Raw genomic sequence first — 16,844 nt, forward strand, 5'->3', positions numbered from 1 at the left:
AACAAATTATCGTACATACATTTGGTGAGCCTTATATAAAATCAGATTAGACGTTATTTTTAATCGTAGTAGAGTAGACACTTTTTGAATATAGATTAGTCTTTGATCATTGATTTCAAGCAACATGAAAGATGCTTACAAGTCTTCACCTAAAATTGCTCAACTTGATCAATGATAGTCTTCTTTTAAGTTGTTCGTTGACTTAGGTTATATGATACATTGTTATTCCGCAACGAGCACAATGTTTTATTTTTAGATACTAACTGGAAATTCCAAAAAATGTGACACAACTCGTCCTACGAGGTTTTTATTTAATAAAAAGGTGTTTATATCCGACTGCAAAGATATACAATCTTTGTTAATAATCTTCAACAATATTTAAATGTGCACATCTTATAATGATCTTTATTAACTTACATTCATAAAGTTATTATTGAACAATTAACTTTCATTTGATAGAAGTAAAATTCCCAGGTAATTCCCCAGGTACGTTTTCTGAAAACCGCGTTAACTATGATAGGGCAGTTGGGTCTGTGTTGTCGATTTTACACGATTCATTTATAGTTTTATCCCGTTAAACCTACAAACAAGGATAAACATCACAATTCGCTTGTTCACATTAAGTATAACAATACCAGTGTTGGGGGGACTTTCATTTACGACGCTAACGCGAATAATCAACATTACGCCTATTTTAAATTTGTACCTGCTTCACGTGCCCTACTTTGTGTTTGAATTGATTTCGGGAAGTTACACGCACCACTAAGTCTGTGTGCGCTGGTTAATCTGTGCTTATGTTTTGTTTTTGTTTTTTTTTTTGATAAGGACAACCTCTTGTCTTCATGATGTTCATTACTTAAATTGTCTTGATTATGAAACGAAAGCGAAAGTCATATAAGACAACGCAAGGTGAAATTGAACAGAATTATATTTTTTGCTTGAAAAACAACACGAGTTTTCATAAAATATTATTTCACTTCCTTAAAAAATAACAAATGAATCCCAAACTCAATGAATTTATATTTAACCAGAAACACACGCGGATAGTGTCTTACGCATGAAGGACCATTAATTTTTTGGTCGACATAGACCATATTTTAATTCGCATCTTCGTACATTCTAAGTTGGAATAGGGTGCATAAATTAGTGTTTAAGTAAGAGGTCTCGTGGTTAATAACCTGTTTATTGTCTGGGTGTAACATTTAAACCATTTAGTTTCAATAACATCCAAGACTTAATTAAAATTACGTGATGCTGTAACCTAAATTGAGATAAAATAATTTTTTATTCATAAAAAACGTATTAGCTACCAAATTTATCAAAACAGTTTCGTTGCCATGGGCATGTTTAATTAAAATAATATCCACAACAGTTATTAAGTTTTGGAATGTCAACCCCATGGTACCTTTTGGTAAAAAAATATATTGCTTTCATTTTTGTTTCATCAGGCTTTTAAAGGATTCCGTATTCAGTTTCAAACCAAATGCATTTTCGAAAATCTACAGTGGAATTTCCAGACGCCATTTTAGGTATGGAAAGATCTAGAAGAAATTTTTATATTGGTAAGCAAATATATTAAACATATCGCTTTATTTAAAATTAATAATTCATGTAAACGCTTAAGACCGAAAGGGTTGCGTATTTATTTGTTTCGACTAAATCCTGAAAAAAGTGCAATGTGTTTGTAATTACAATATCCATCTCAGGTCAAATGCCTTTATGCGATGTACGGTGAGCATTAATTTGAAATATGTCGTAGATATGGATTCTGTTTGCATGTTTTGAGCAATGTGGTTCTCATGCACTTGGCGTCATATAGGTTTTGCCATTTGTATTCTATACAATTTTGGTAATTTCTTCCAGCCACGAACAAGAGATAATTAACAACAAATATAGGAGTTTAACTTATCGATAAGACTGTATTAAACATATGTATCCAACTATATACTACATAAAAAAGGAAATATTGCAACGTTTCATATGCTATATAAAAACAAATAAAATGCACATTTGAATTTTTCATGCAAGAACACATTCTTTATCATTTGTAAATATTGGCATGGATTCAAATGGGAATCGGGATTTCAAATTATATATAAAAAAGTTACTGTGAGTGTTTTTCATCGTTATCGTTCAATATATCGATGTTTCATTTACGAATGACACGCATAAGTTGATCAAATGATAAGATATACAATTTCTTGAAACGAAATTAATCTTGTGGCAAAAGGATATGCATATTGGATATTGTCAAATTGCAGGTATTTTTCTATATAAGAACAAACAAGGATTGTTATTTTCAGTATGTATGTTAAAGAACAAATTTCATATTGCAACTTTATAACTAGATTTCATTTTATGAATTGTATATAAACTTGTTAGAAAACACAATCTTATTTAACTTGAATATTTTGATCCTTTGTCAATGCATTCCAGAAACAGGGCTATATGATCATTATGTTATAGAGAACATGCTCCTGTGTATGATATCCTGTATATATATATATATATATATATATATATATATATATATATATATATTTGGTATATATATATACCAAACTGCCTGTTTTCAGCGATTTAATAAGCTAGTGCTTGGCTGAAGATGGCACGGGCGAGAAGTCCATCTGATGATTGCATGGCAGGTACTACCAATCTATATTCAAATTGTTAGTTCTTAAATAGTTTCTTCACATGAATAAGAAGAACAAGTGAAACAGTTCTTCTATGTACTGTTTCTGACATACTCATAAGTAGTCCGCATGTATTTGTTGTCATGTGAACGTGTCATCATTAACAATCTTTGTTGAACTTCAAAATTAAGTCATCATTCAAATTCCGTATTCTTAGATTCAAATGTGAGTTTCTGACACCCCATTGTAAGAATCAGTATATATGATATTAAACAAATACATATAGTTATGATTGTCTAGTTCTATTATTGAATTGCAATAACCAAAATAAGTTACAAATGAAATGTGTATAAAAATACATGTCTCTGACCATGCTTTATTTTTCAAATTATAAAATAAAACTGTGCATATGTTTAATCAATAACAGAAAATGCAAATATGGAATCGCTGTTTATCAACATTAGAGACGAAATAAACAACAGCACGGGAATTCTTCTCAAGGAACTTAAACCGAAACAAGGTTCTGTGGAAACACAATCGGAACCAATAAGTATGTACACTTGCAAATGGACATTATAACTGTACATTTATATTTTATATCCATGTAAATATCATGAAAATGTACATTTTCAAAGATGTGAATGTTTTAACTGAGTTACAATTGAATTTGTGAAATAATGATAATTAAATTTAAAAAAACTATTTCTTATACTCAATAAATGTAAAATTTCATTGATTTTCTGCTCCCTGATTCTTAATTTTAATGTTATTTGATTTATACAGGTAGGGCCAAGTTGAAATTTATGAAACGCTGTACTGGAATCAAACTTATTTCATCAGTGCTAAACAACAATAACAGTGAATGGATGGAGTATGACACATTGGATACAATACTAAAACAAAATGTGAAGGAATGCGGTTATAAATCATTTGAAGAGGTGTCGGGTATGGCATTGAATGATTTCATAATATCTGAGTCTGAAAATTTTCAATATAAAAAAATTCCAAAGAGTTGCAAAAAAAAAGTCAAAATGAGAATAAGAAGAATCAACCAAAATGCTCCAAGCAATGAAAAAAATCAAAGTTTTACATCAAAATCAAAAGCAAATGATCAAGATATTATAAGTGATAATGAAACAGAGCTAAAAAGGACATTAGATGACGAACACGAATCTGATGAACAATACACATCAAACGCGCTGGAAAATCTACTCAATCCATCGCCATCACTTCCTCCACACACCCCTCTAAATGAACAAAATGAAATAAACGCCCTTGATACTGAGTGCTTAACAAGAATTGAGCACGACTGTGACATTCCAGTTTGCAGCGCTAATGCTAAGAAACCGGAAAATTTGATAAATGATCCGCAAGTGGATGAATTTTTGAAAGATGTTAATAATTTTTCTGGAGATAATTTCGTTTTGATGTGTGGTGATGCCCCTGGTTCATTTCATAATGTAGACGGCATCGGAATGGTACCCTGGGTAATGGTGTTAGACTTTGATCCGTTAAGCCAGAAAAATGGCTTACTTAACATGGTTAGACCAGTTATTAGTTCTCAACGCAGCCTTAAAGTATCACAACTTGGGGAACCAGTTGATAATCCGTCAGAAATGGCTACGCAATGGTGCCTTCTGAGTGATGAACCTACTATTGCTCATTCCCAAAAAGATCAAAGTGAACCAGAAGTTGTTGATTCAAACGTGTGGTTTAAAGAACACAAACGAGAAATTGAGATCCCAATAGACAAGCTCGAAACATTTACAAATGATTCAAGAACTATAACTTTGATTTTATTGTGGCCTCAGAAACAACAACTTGGAGGAAGAATCATTGAAGTCTTAACGAAATTAAATTATAGTTTAAGATATACACCAAAGGTAGTGTTGTGCTTGAAACCCGACGAGATAAACACATTCCGCACATCGTTTCACTACATGTTCATGAAGGACAAATTTAAAGACAATTTACACATATATCAGCTAGAGCTATGCAGTCTTAGTTCTTCTTTGAAGAGAGTATTAAACGTCCAAGAAACTAAAGATTTTTTCCAGCTACCAAATGGCACTAAACTTTCGTCTACCAACGCTGCTTGGCTTTCAGAGGATATAGAAGTTTTGTATGTGAATAAGCCCTTTACAAGTAAGTTGTATACAGATGATGAGGCACCCGCTATTATAGAACAGTTTTATAAAGGTGGTACAATTGAATGGCCGTTCTGGTATAATGAATTGATTCGCGAATCTGTTGTTGAACGAACAATTCAGAAAGAATTTGAGATGAAACTCAAACAACGTCTTAACGAGATAAAATCATCGTACATGACCTTGTACCATGCCCCTGGGTCAGGGGGTTCAACTTTGGCACAGTCTGTTATGTGGAGTTTGCATCATGAATATTTGTGTGTACAATTGAGGTTTCATCCAGCTTTCAAGGAAAACGAGTTTGAAAGACGAATGTCTTTTTTACATAAACAGTCCGGACTTCCAATTCTTCTGCTAGTTGAGTCTGATATGGAATCAAAACCTTTAGCTATATATAAACGATTGCCAAGTACAACGGTTCTTTTTGTGGACAGATACCAATACCATATTGATTCAATTGTAGATGATAACTTCGTTTTTTCTTCTGGGGCAGTAACAAAAAGAGAGGCACAGCTACTATGCTTTAAACTTTCATCGAAATGTAGTGATGCTCAGAAAAAACAACTGGAAAGGCTGAGGGACAAGGTAAAGAAAGGTAAAAGACATCTAATGTATGAGTTTGGGATGGCCGTTTTTCAACACGAATTTAAAGGTATTGTTTCATTTGTTAAAGGCCATTTAAAGTTCCGAAAAGATGATGTTTTAAGACTAACACCCGAGCAGACATTCGTTGGATTCTTAGCAATAGCTTACTTTTATGGTCACACAAGTATCCCTTTCCAATTTTTCGCAAATCTGCTTGAAAACACAATGGGTGAAAATGTCGATGTGATCACAATTCCAAACAACATTGCAGAAATGGTTATTGCCGATACTAACACACACAGAAAAGGCAATATAAGAATTCGTCACTGGCTTGTTTCAAAAGAAATTTTAGAACAACTACTGACGCGACAGATTTCAGAGTCAAAGTGTTCGTCAAGAGGAAGCGAGCTTAGCATTTCTGCTCGCAATCAGTTGTTTGATTTATCTCGTGATTTTATTGAATATGCAGCTTCCCAGTACAACAGATCACCAAATGTGTTGTCCATTCTAATAAAAACATTTATAATAAGAGAAAGAAATCAGAGCACGGATACAAAACCAAAACAAAGGTCTCTTATGGCAAGACTTTTGACTGATATACCACATGATCCGCCCCTGTTTACACAGTCTCTTCAATTGTTCGAACTTCTTGTGAAATTATTTCCTTGGAATCCAAGTTTTCACGCTCATTTGGGTCGATTTTACGCTTACTGCAGAAGTGAATTTGCTTCATCACAAAAATGTTTTGAAGAGGCTCTGAAGCTGTGTGCTGACCAAACTGAATGTAAAGAGAAACATGAGTTAGATAATGGTTTTCGCGTGGAAGTAATGCACATATATCATATGTATGGTTCTTACAAGTCTAAATGTCTAAGAGCAAATATCGATTGTGATAAAATGAGCGTAAATGAAATTGTTTCCTGTACAGTTGAAGCATGCAAATATTTTGAGCTGAGTAGAGATATAGCTCCCGAAAGTCGCTTGATGGAGGGATTTGAATTCACAGATGAAATCAACGTCATGTTATTAGCAATTGAAAGAGTCCAGGGACTTTTAGGACAGGAGCTATTTAACAAGACCGTGGAAAACCAAAGGACTGTCACATTTCTAGCACAATGCATGGAACAGATACCATTTTTGATCAGGAGATGTTGCTTAACAGTTGACAACCTACACGCAGAAGTTGTATCACATCTCTGCACGCAAGAACGTAAATACAACAGTTTCTTTCAAGAACAACAAATCCATTCCATCCAGTTACATTCCAGATTAGATTTAGTTACCAGGAGAAGACTTCAAATTCAGGCAAAGTCAATGTCACCTTCGCTTAACAAAGCTATCCCTGAAATATTGAAGCTTTACCAAGAAAATTTCAAAGAAACGATGATTAGAAAAGATGAGCTCACCCAAGCTCAAATGGAACATATTGAACATGACTTCTTGGAATGGTTGAACCTGATTCGACATAATGAATGTCATTCGATTTACACCATTGAAGATGTTTTGTTGCAGGCAAAAAAGTGGAATGAAATAACATCTTCAAAACTCTCGCAATTCTACATTTTTATTTGCTACAGTCTGCTAGGATTTGGTACAGACGGCATTGGGAGAGAAAATTGCATTGATGAAGCTCTCAGAATATTAAAGAGGCTTAAACAAAATGACGATAACCAAAAGTCACAGTTAAACCAAAACGAGTGGTTGGTGGACACAGGCAAAGGAATCAAACGGCTTAAATCAGATGTTAGTCCATCAAGGTTTGTACACAGCTCTTTTCGAAACAATAACATCATGCACAGCTTGAGCGTATGTAAGGGAACTATAGCTCAACCAAATTCAAGCAAACGATCCGGAAAAATAAAAATAGACTTGCCTGTTAGAAGGAAAGTGCTCGTTCATTTTGTTCCCGTTTTAAACAATCTTGAAGGGCAACATTTTGCAGGACAACGTGTAGAGTTTAACTTGCTGTTTAGCGCACGGAAAGGGTACGAGGCTCGCAATATACAGTTATTGAGTCATCATGCTTGTTTGGCATGCCACATGAACTTGGAATTCACAAGTACGCAGGAAGTGTTGCATTGCGACTGCGGTAATCCAGTCATAAAGGATCGATTTAACTGGACATACGGTCGACCAATTAACTAGATATTATTGCAGTAAAAATCAAGAAGACTAAGATGGGACAAATTTGCAAACCTGCGATATATTGTAAATTGTGGATTCAGCCAAGATAACATTTGTGTTATTGTGTTAATGAAATCGATATAAACCATGTCATCATTAGGGTGTGGCCAGTTCTGACGCGAGGGCTATGAATTCATATTAGATGGGAGATATTTATTCTGTATTAGCCTATTTTGTTGCATTCTTTGTTATAGAAAAAATACGTGTTTTCTGTTGGGAGATAAATATTACACTTATGCCTTTTGCAAATATTTTGTCGATGTATTTTTAATTAAGCTCAATTTATTTGAACAAAAACTGTTGATGACAAACCAACGATGTCAAATAGTTCACAAATAAGCACTGGGCCTTATGGTGTTAAATAAAACAGTTTTCAGTTATAGTGCAAATTACAGGTGATGTGTATAGGTATAGCCACTTTTGTAGGTTTTCTTTAAACAGTCCGGGGTTCAAAACACTTCTAACATATTATTTTTATAACATTGCATTAGAAGGTTACCAGTAAATACAAAATGCAAATGAAGGTCAGCTGTTCTTTATACAATGGCCGCATATTAAATAAGAACCATGGGAAAGCAACGAAACCCGGTTTATTTGTTTTAGTAATTGATAATTTTAAAATAATTGTGTAATCCCATGCTAGAGCTGCATGTAAGCTTCATAGGCACAAAATGTCTCAAAAAGTGTATATTAAAAATGTGCCACCCAAGCTGTAGCCACTCTTGATCCTTGGGGTACGATTTGAGCGAACTTTGTAGAGGATCACAATCTTATGTAACATACCAAATATCAAAGCTGTGGATGTTGCTTTTTCAGAGAAGAACATATTTACAGTTATTTTACTTAGTCTATACAAAACAGCTCACACACTCCTGCTAAGCGTGGTCAATTTTGACCCCAAGAACATATCACTTAAATGCGGGTCTGTGAGAACAGTGTCTAGTGTATGATAAAAATAAATATTAGCTTGAAATATCACAAAATGTTAACAATTTATGTCTTGTGTTAAATTGTGTATTATTTAGCGTCAAAACCTGCTACTGAACGAGAAAAGGATATAGGTTTATTATGGATTTACTGCATTGTTGTGTAATTTTATATTCCAATGCTGTATTTCATCTATATGTGTGTTCAGATTAGATATATACATGTATTTCATTGTTTCAACTTATTTTTATAAATAGTCATCAACACAATCCAAAATGCAATTATTGTGAAATAACTAACACTAAGATGCTATGTATTATATAAAAGCATGTAGAAAAAGTAATTGGAATGTTAAACATATACAAAATACACTCTACATAATAACAATTGTATTTGATTTTTTTTATGACAATTTACAAACCATCATATTGTACATACATTTAGTCACATAAAAGTCTATCTGGAAAAGACTATAAACACGCATATAAATAGCCATAAATAATAAATGCCCACAAATAAAATCCACACATTGTATCTCATGTAAAATAATTGTATTATGGTCAAATCTCAGAGTTGAATAATAAACAAATTAACCATCTTGTATACATGTACAAACTAATATCATTTGGACTGAATTTTGGCAGCAAGATTTATCACTGACATTTTTATTCAAATGTAAAATGTTTATGTATTTTTGTAATTATGATTTTTTCATGTATATTTTGTGTTTTAATTTAGATTGTTTATCAAATGTTCTGGTGTTTTGCATTGAACACACATGATTTCATGCATGTACATCTATACATTTTGTTTATTTTGAACAGCAACACATTTTGTGGACAGTCTTGTCTTCTTTATTAATTTTGGTACACACATTTTAAGGAAAAAAAGTGTTAAATTGGAAAATAATAACAATATTGTATAAATGTACCAATTTTTCATTTTTTTTACTGATTTGGCAGCAAGATTTATCACTCATATTTTTATTCAAATGTAATATGTTTATTAATTTAAGTAATTATGTTTTCTTACTGTATATTTTGTGTTTTAATTTGAATTGTACATTAAATGTTCTAGTGTTTTGCATAAAACACACATAACTACATGCATGACATCTATACATGTATATTTTTTTATTTAGTTTTTGAACAGCTACACATTTTGTGGACAGTCTTGACTTCTTTTTTAATTTTGGTACACACATTTTATGGAAAAAAACAAGTATAGCAACTGCAAAGTAAACTGCACCGAGTCTTTAAATATACTTCCTTACTCTGCTCAATTCAATCCAGCACAATCAATAAAAAAACATCACAACATCATTCCAAACTATGTTCAAACATGTGATGGGATATTGTTTTGCGAGTCATGCCACTATGTAAATCTACAATGTATCTCTTTAGTACAACTTGAAGTATTAAAAGTGTTGGTTTTCATTGATGTTGTCAGTGCATAGGTAAAATCGTACACAGTTTAGTTTAAACAATGGATGGTAATGATGTGTTTGTTATAATGTGCAAAAAAAAAATTGTTTCCATTAAATGTATGTATCAATTAAAATATGCCTGGCATCAAATCACTCTTTCTTCGCACAAGTGATGTAACCCCTAGGCATCTTAATTTCTTGCCGAGGGTTATTCACCTACAAACTATGAGCTACAAGTATTCTTTCTCAAGTAATTGTAAATGTTAAATGCACAAATATACAATCCACACATTGAATCTCATTTCAAATAATTATATTGTTTTAATGTCAGTGTAAAATTGACAAATTATAACCATATTGTATATATGTACCAACTATTGACATTTCCTTGTACTGAATTTTTAGCAGCAAGATTTATCACTCACATTTTTATTCAAATGTAAAATGTTTATGTATTTTAGTAATTATGTTTTCTTAATGTATATTTTGTGTTTTAATTTGAATTGTATACCAAATGTTCTGGAGTTTTCCATAAAACACACATTGCATGCATTTACATCTATACATGTTTATTTTTTACAAACAGTAATACATTTGCTGGACAGTCTTGTCTTTTTTTTAAATTTTGGTACACACATTTTAAGAAAGAAAACAAAACAAGTATAGCAAAGTAAACTGCACTGGGTCGTTTAATATACTTTCTTACTCAGCTTCATTCATTACAGCATAATCAATATAAACATCACAACATAATTCCAAAATATGAAAACACAGTTCACACATGTGGTGTGATATTGTTATATGAGTCATGTCTCGATGTATATTTACAATGTATCTCTATAGTACACGCTTGAAGTATTACAAGTGTTTGGTCTTCAATGGTGTTATCAGTGCATTGGTAAAATCATACACTGTTTAGTTTAAACAATGGATGGTAATGATTTTTTTGTTATATTGTTCAAGAAATAGTGTTTCCATTAAATGTATGTATGAATTAAATGATGCATGGCATCAAATCACTCTTTCTTCGCACAAGAGATGTAACCCCTACGCATCTTAATTTCTGGCCGTGGGTTACTCACCTTCAAACAATGAGCTACAGTACTCTTTCTCAAATAATTGTAAATGTTAAAATCACATATATAAAATCCACACATTGTATCTCATTTAAAATAATTATATTGTTTACAATTTCTGTGTTAAATTGAAAAATAATTACCATATTGTATAAATGTACCAACTATTTTCATTTTCTTGTACTGATTTGGCAGCAAGATTTATCACTCACATTTTTTTTCAAATAAAAAATGTTTATATATTTTAGTAATTATGATTTCTTAATGTATTTTTTGTTTTTTAATTTGAATTGTATAGCGAATGTGCTGGTGCTTTGCATAAAACACACGTGATTGCATGCATGTATATCTATACATTTATTTTTTATTTATTTATTTTTCAACAGTAACACATTTTGTGGACAGTCTTGAATTCTTTATTTATTTTGGTACGCACCTTTTAATGGAAAAACAAGTATAGCACCTGTAAGTAAACAGCACTGAGTCTTTTAATATACTTTCTTACTCAGCTAAATTCATTTCAGCACAATCAATATAAACATCACAACATCATTCCAAAATATGAAAACACAGTTCAAACATGTATATTGTTTAAATTTCAGTGTTAATTTGAAAAATTGTAAAAATATTGTATAAATGTACCATCCATTATCATTTTCTTGTACTGAATTTTCGGCAGCAAGATTTATCACTCACATTTTTATTCAAATGTAAAATGTTTATGTATTTTTGTAATTATGATTTCTTAATGAATGTTTTGTGTTTTAATTTAAATCTGTTTATCAAATGTTCTGGTGTTTTGCATTGAACACACATGATTTCATGCATGTACATCTATACATTTTGTTTATTTTGAACAGCAACACATTTTGTGGACAGTCTTGTCTTCTTTATTAATTTTGGTACACACATTTTAAGGAAAAAAGTGTTAAATTGGAAAATAATAACAATATTGTATAAATGTACCAATTTTTCATTTTTTTTACTGATTTGGCAGCAAGATTTATCACTCATATTTTTATTCAAATGTAATATGTTTATTAATTTAAGTAATTATGTTTTCTTACTGTATATTTTGTGTTTTAATTTGAATTGTACATTAAATGTTCTAGTGTTTTGCATAAAACACACATAACTACATGCATGACATCTATACATGTATATTTTTTTTATTTAGTTTTTGAACAGCTACACATTTTGTGGACAGTCTTGACTTTTTTTTTTAATTTTGGTACACACATTTTATGGAAAAAAACAAGTATAGCAACTGCAAAGTAAACTGCACCGAGTCTTTAAATATACTTCCTTACTCTGCTCAATTCAATCCAGCACAATCAATAAAAAAACATCACAACATCATTCCAAACTATGTTCAAACATGTGATGGGATATTGTTTTGCGAGTCATGCCACTATGTAAATCTACAATGTATCTCTTTAGTACAACTTGAAGTATTAAAAGTGTTGGTTTTCATTGATGTTGTCAGTGCATAGGTAAAATCGTACACAGTTTAGTTTAAACAATGGATGGTAATGATGTGTTTGTTATAATGTGCAAAAAAAAAATTGTTTCCATTAAATGTATGTATCAATTAAAATATGCCTGGCATCAAATCACTCTTTCTTCGCACAAGTGATGTAACCCCTAGGCATCTTAATTTCTTGCCGAGGGTTATTCACCTACAAACTATGAGCTACAAGTATTCTTTCTCAATTAATTGTAAATGTTAAATGCACATATATACAATCCACACATTGTATCTCATTTCAAATAATTATATTGTTTTAATGTCAGTGTAAAATTGACAAATTATAACCATATTGTATATATGTACCAACTATTGACATTTCCTTGTACTGAATTTTTGGCAGCAAGATTTATCACCCACATTTTTATTCAAATGTAAAATGTTTATGTATTTTAGTAATTATGTGTTCTTAATGTATATTTTGTGTTTTAATTTGAATTGTATACCAAATGTTCTGGAGTTTTCCATAAAACACACATTGCATGCATTTACATCTTTACATGTTTATTTTTTACAAACAGTAATACATTTGCTGGACAGTCTTGTCTTTTTTTTAATTTTTGGTACACACATTTTAAGAAAGAAAACAAAACAAGTATAGCAAAGTAAACTGCACTGGGTCGTTTAATATACTTTCTTACTCAGCTTCATTCATTACAGCATAATCAATATAAACATCACAACATAATTCCAAAATATGAAAACACAGTTCACACATGTGGTGTGATATTGTTATATGAGTCATGTCTCGATGTATATTTACAATGTATCTCTATAGTACACGCTTGAAGTATTACAAGTGTTTGGTCTTCAATGGTGTTATCAGTGCATTGGTAAAATCATACACTGTTTAGTTTAAACAATGGATGGTAATGATTTTTTTGTTATATTGTTCAAGAAATAGTGTTTCCATTAAATGTATGTATGAATTAAATGATGCATGACATCAAATCACTCTTTCTTCGCACAAGAGATGTAACCCCTACGCATCTTAATTTCTGGCCGTGGGTTACTCACCTTCAAACAATGAGCTACAGTACTCTTTCTCAAATAATTGTAAATGTTAAAATCACATATATAAAATCCACACATTGTATCTCATTTAAAATAATTATATTGTTTACAATTTCTGTGTTAAATTGAAAAATAATTACCATATTGTATAAATGTACCAACTATTTTCATTTTCTTGTACTGATTTGGCAGCAAGATTTATCACTCACATTTTTTTTCAAATAAAAAATGTTTATATATTTTAGTAATTATGATTTCTTAATGTATTTTTTGTTTTTTAATTTGAATTGTATATCGAATGTGCTGGTGCTTTGCATAAAACACACGTGATTGCATGCATGTATATCTATACATTTATTTTTTATTTATTTATTTTTCAACAGTAACACATTTTGTGGACAGTCTTGAATTCTTTATTTATTTTGGTACGCACCTTTTAATGGAAAAACAAGTATAGCACCTGTAAGTAAACAGCACTGAGTCTTTTAATATACTTTCTTACTCAGCTAAATTCATTTCAGCACAATCAATATAAACATCACAACATCATTCCAAAATATGATAACACAGTTCAAACATGTTGTGTGATATTGTTTTGTGAGTGATGCCACTATGTAAATCTACAATGTTTCTATATGGTACAAACTTAAAGTATTAAAAGTGTTGGTTTTCATTGATGTTATCAGTGCATATGTAAAATCATACACAGTTTAGTTTAAACAATGGATAGTGATGATGTTACTGTTATATTGTACAAGAAATAGTGTTTCCATTAATTGTATGTATCAATTAAATGATGCATGGCATCATATCATTCTTTCTTCACACAACTGATGTAACCCCTACGAATCTTAATTTCTGGAAGTGGGTTATTCACATACAAACTATGAGTTTCAAGTATTCTTTCTCAATCAATTGTAAATGTTAAATGCACATATGTACAATCCACACATTGTGTCTCATTTCAAATAATTATATTGTTTAAATTTCAGTGTTTAATTCAAAATAATAGCCATATTGTATAAATGTACCAACTATTTTCATTTTCTTTTACTGATTTGGCAGCAAGATTTATCACTCACATTTTTATTCAAATGTAAAATGTTTATGTATTTAAGTAATAATGTTTTCCTAATGAATATTTTGTTTTATTTTGAATTGTTTATCAAATGTTCTAGAGTTTTGCATAGAACACACATAATCCTTTGCATGTACATCTATACATGTATATTTTATTTATTTAGTTTTTGAACAGCGACATATTTAATTTTGTGGACAGTCTTGTCTTCTTTATTAATTTTGGTACACACATTTTAAGGAAACACAAGTATAGCAACATGCAAAGTAAACTGCACGGAGTCTTTAAATAAATGTAACTTCCTTACTCAACTCGATACAATCCAGCACAATCACTATAGTATAGTATAAACATCACAACATAATTCCAAACAATGAAAACACAGTTCAAACATGTTGTGTGATATTGTTTTGTGAGTCATGCCACTATGTAAATCTACAATGTGGCACTTTAGTACAAACTTGAAGTATTAAAAGTGTTGGTTTTCATTGATGCAATCAGTGTATTGATAAATTCATACATTGTTTAGTTTAAACAATGGATGTCGATGGTGTTTTGTTTGATTGCACATCAAATGGTGTTTTCATTAACATATGTATCCATTAAATGATGCATGGCATCAAATCACTCTTCCTTCGCACAAGTGATTTAATGCCTTTGCATCTTAATTTCTGGCCATGGATAATTTGCCTAAAAACTTTTGGAGTACAAGTACTATTTCTCAATTAATTGTAAGGTTCAATGCACATATATAAAATCCACACATGTTTCTCATTTAAAATAATTATATTGTTTAAATTTCAGTGTTAATTTGAAAAATTGTACCATCCAATATAGAATATTGTATAAATGTACCATCCATTATCATTTTCTTGTACTGAATTTTTGGCAGCAAGATTTATCACTCACATTTTTATTCAAATGTAAAATGTTTATGTATTTTTGTAATTATGATTACTTCATGAATATTTTGTGTTTTAATTTAAATATGTTTATCAAATGTTCTGGTGTTTTGCATTGAACACACATGATTTCATGCATGTACATCTATACATGTATATTTTATTTATTTAGTTTTTGAACAGCTACACATTTTGTGGACAGTCTTGTCTTCTTTATTTAATTTTGGTACACACATTTCAAGGAAAAACAAGTATAGCAACTGCAAAGTAAACTTCACAGGGTCTTTAAATATACTTCTTAACTCAGCTCGATTCATTCCAGCACAATCAATAAAAACATCACAACATCATTCCAAACTATGAAAACACAGTTCAAACATGTGGTGTGATATTGTTTTGCGAGTCATTGGACGATGTTAATTTACAATGTATCTCTATAGTACAAACATGAAGTATTATAAGTGTTTGGTCTTCATTGATGTTATCAGTGCATTGGTAAATCATACACTGTTTAGTTTAAAAATTGATGGTAATGATGTTTTTGTTTTTATTGTTCAACAAAAAGTGTTTCCATTACATGTATGTATCAATTAAATGATGCATGGCATCAAATCCTTCTTTCTTTGCACAAGTGATGTAACTCTTACGCATCGTAATTTCTGACCGTGGGTTATTCACCTACTAACTATAAGCTACAAGTAATCTTTCTCAATTAATTGTAAATGCAAACATTGTATCTCACTTAAAATTATAGTATTTTTTAAATTTCAGTATTAAATTCAAAATAATAGCCATATTGAAAACATGTACCAACTATTTTCATTTTCTTTTATTGATTTGGCAGCAAGATTTATCACTCAAATTTTTATTCAAATGTAAAATGTTTATGTATTTAATTATGTTTTCTTAATGTATATTTTGTTTTAATTTGAAGTGTATATCAAATGTTCTGGTGTTTTGCATAAAACACAAATAATTGCATGCATGTACATCTATACATGTAGATTTTATGTATTTAGTTTTTGAACAGCGACACATTTTGTGGACAGTCATGTCTTCTTAATTAATTTTGGTATATACATTTTAATGAAAAATCAAGTATAGCAAAGTAAACTGCACTGAGTCTTAAATATACTTTCTTTCCCAGCTCAATTCATTTCAGCACAATCAAGATAAACATCACAACAGAATTCTAAACAATGTTTAATGTGATATTGTTTTGTGCGTCATGCCACTATATAAATGTACAATTTATTTCTATAGTACAAACTTGAAGTATTAAACAATGAATGGTAATGATGTTTTTGTTATATCATACAAGAAATAGTGCTTCCCTTAAATGTA

The 16,844-nt window shown here is 30.7% G+C and overlaps 1 protein-coding gene across 2 annotated transcripts; it reads left to right on the forward strand.

Annotated features, from left to right (window-relative positions):
• Nucleotides 1-1,485: 1,485 nt before the first annotated feature.
• Nucleotides 1,486-16,796, forward strand: LOC127881025 (uncharacterized). Of its 2 annotated transcripts, XR_008049863.1 has the most exons (5): nucleotides 1,486-1,562; nucleotides 2,577-2,645; nucleotides 3,061-3,183; nucleotides 3,417-9,368; nucleotides 11,905-16,796. XR_008049863.1 is itself a non-coding variant. In XM_052428605.1 (4 exons), the coding sequence occupies exons 2-4, from the start codon at nucleotides 2,606-2,608 to the stop codon at nucleotides 7,508-7,510; spliced, it is 4,257 nt and encodes a 1,418-aa protein (XP_052284565.1). In that variant the 5' UTR covers nucleotides 1,486-1,562; nucleotides 2,577-2,605; the 3' UTR covers nucleotides 7,511-16,796. The 2 variants fall into 2 exon arrangements, 1 of the variants encoding a protein (XP_052284565.1); XM_052428605.1 differs by having other exon boundaries at nucleotides 3,417-16,796.
• Nucleotides 16,797-16,844: the final 48 nt, after the last annotated feature.

This window comes from Dreissena polymorpha, chromosome 5, assembly GCF_020536995.1.
Source record: "Dreissena polymorpha isolate Duluth1 chromosome 5, UMN_Dpol_1.0, whole genome shotgun sequence".
Classification (NCBI taxonomy): domain Eukaryota; kingdom Metazoa; phylum Mollusca; class Bivalvia; order Myida; family Dreissenidae; genus Dreissena; species Dreissena polymorpha.

Bases quoted from the DNA above. Each gene is read 5' to 3' on its own strand.
- LOC127881025 (XM_052428605.1), top strand. From the start codon at position 2,606: ATGGCACGGGCGAGAAGTCCATCTGATGATTGCATGGCAG. The intron at 2,646-3,060 runs GTACTACCAATC...AATCAATAACAG, and splicing joins ATCTGATGATTGCATGGCAG to AAAATGCAAATATGGAATCG. The intron at 3,184-3,416 runs GTATGTACACTT...TGATTTATACAG, and splicing joins AACACAATCGGAACCAATAA to GTAGGGCCAAGTTGAAATTT.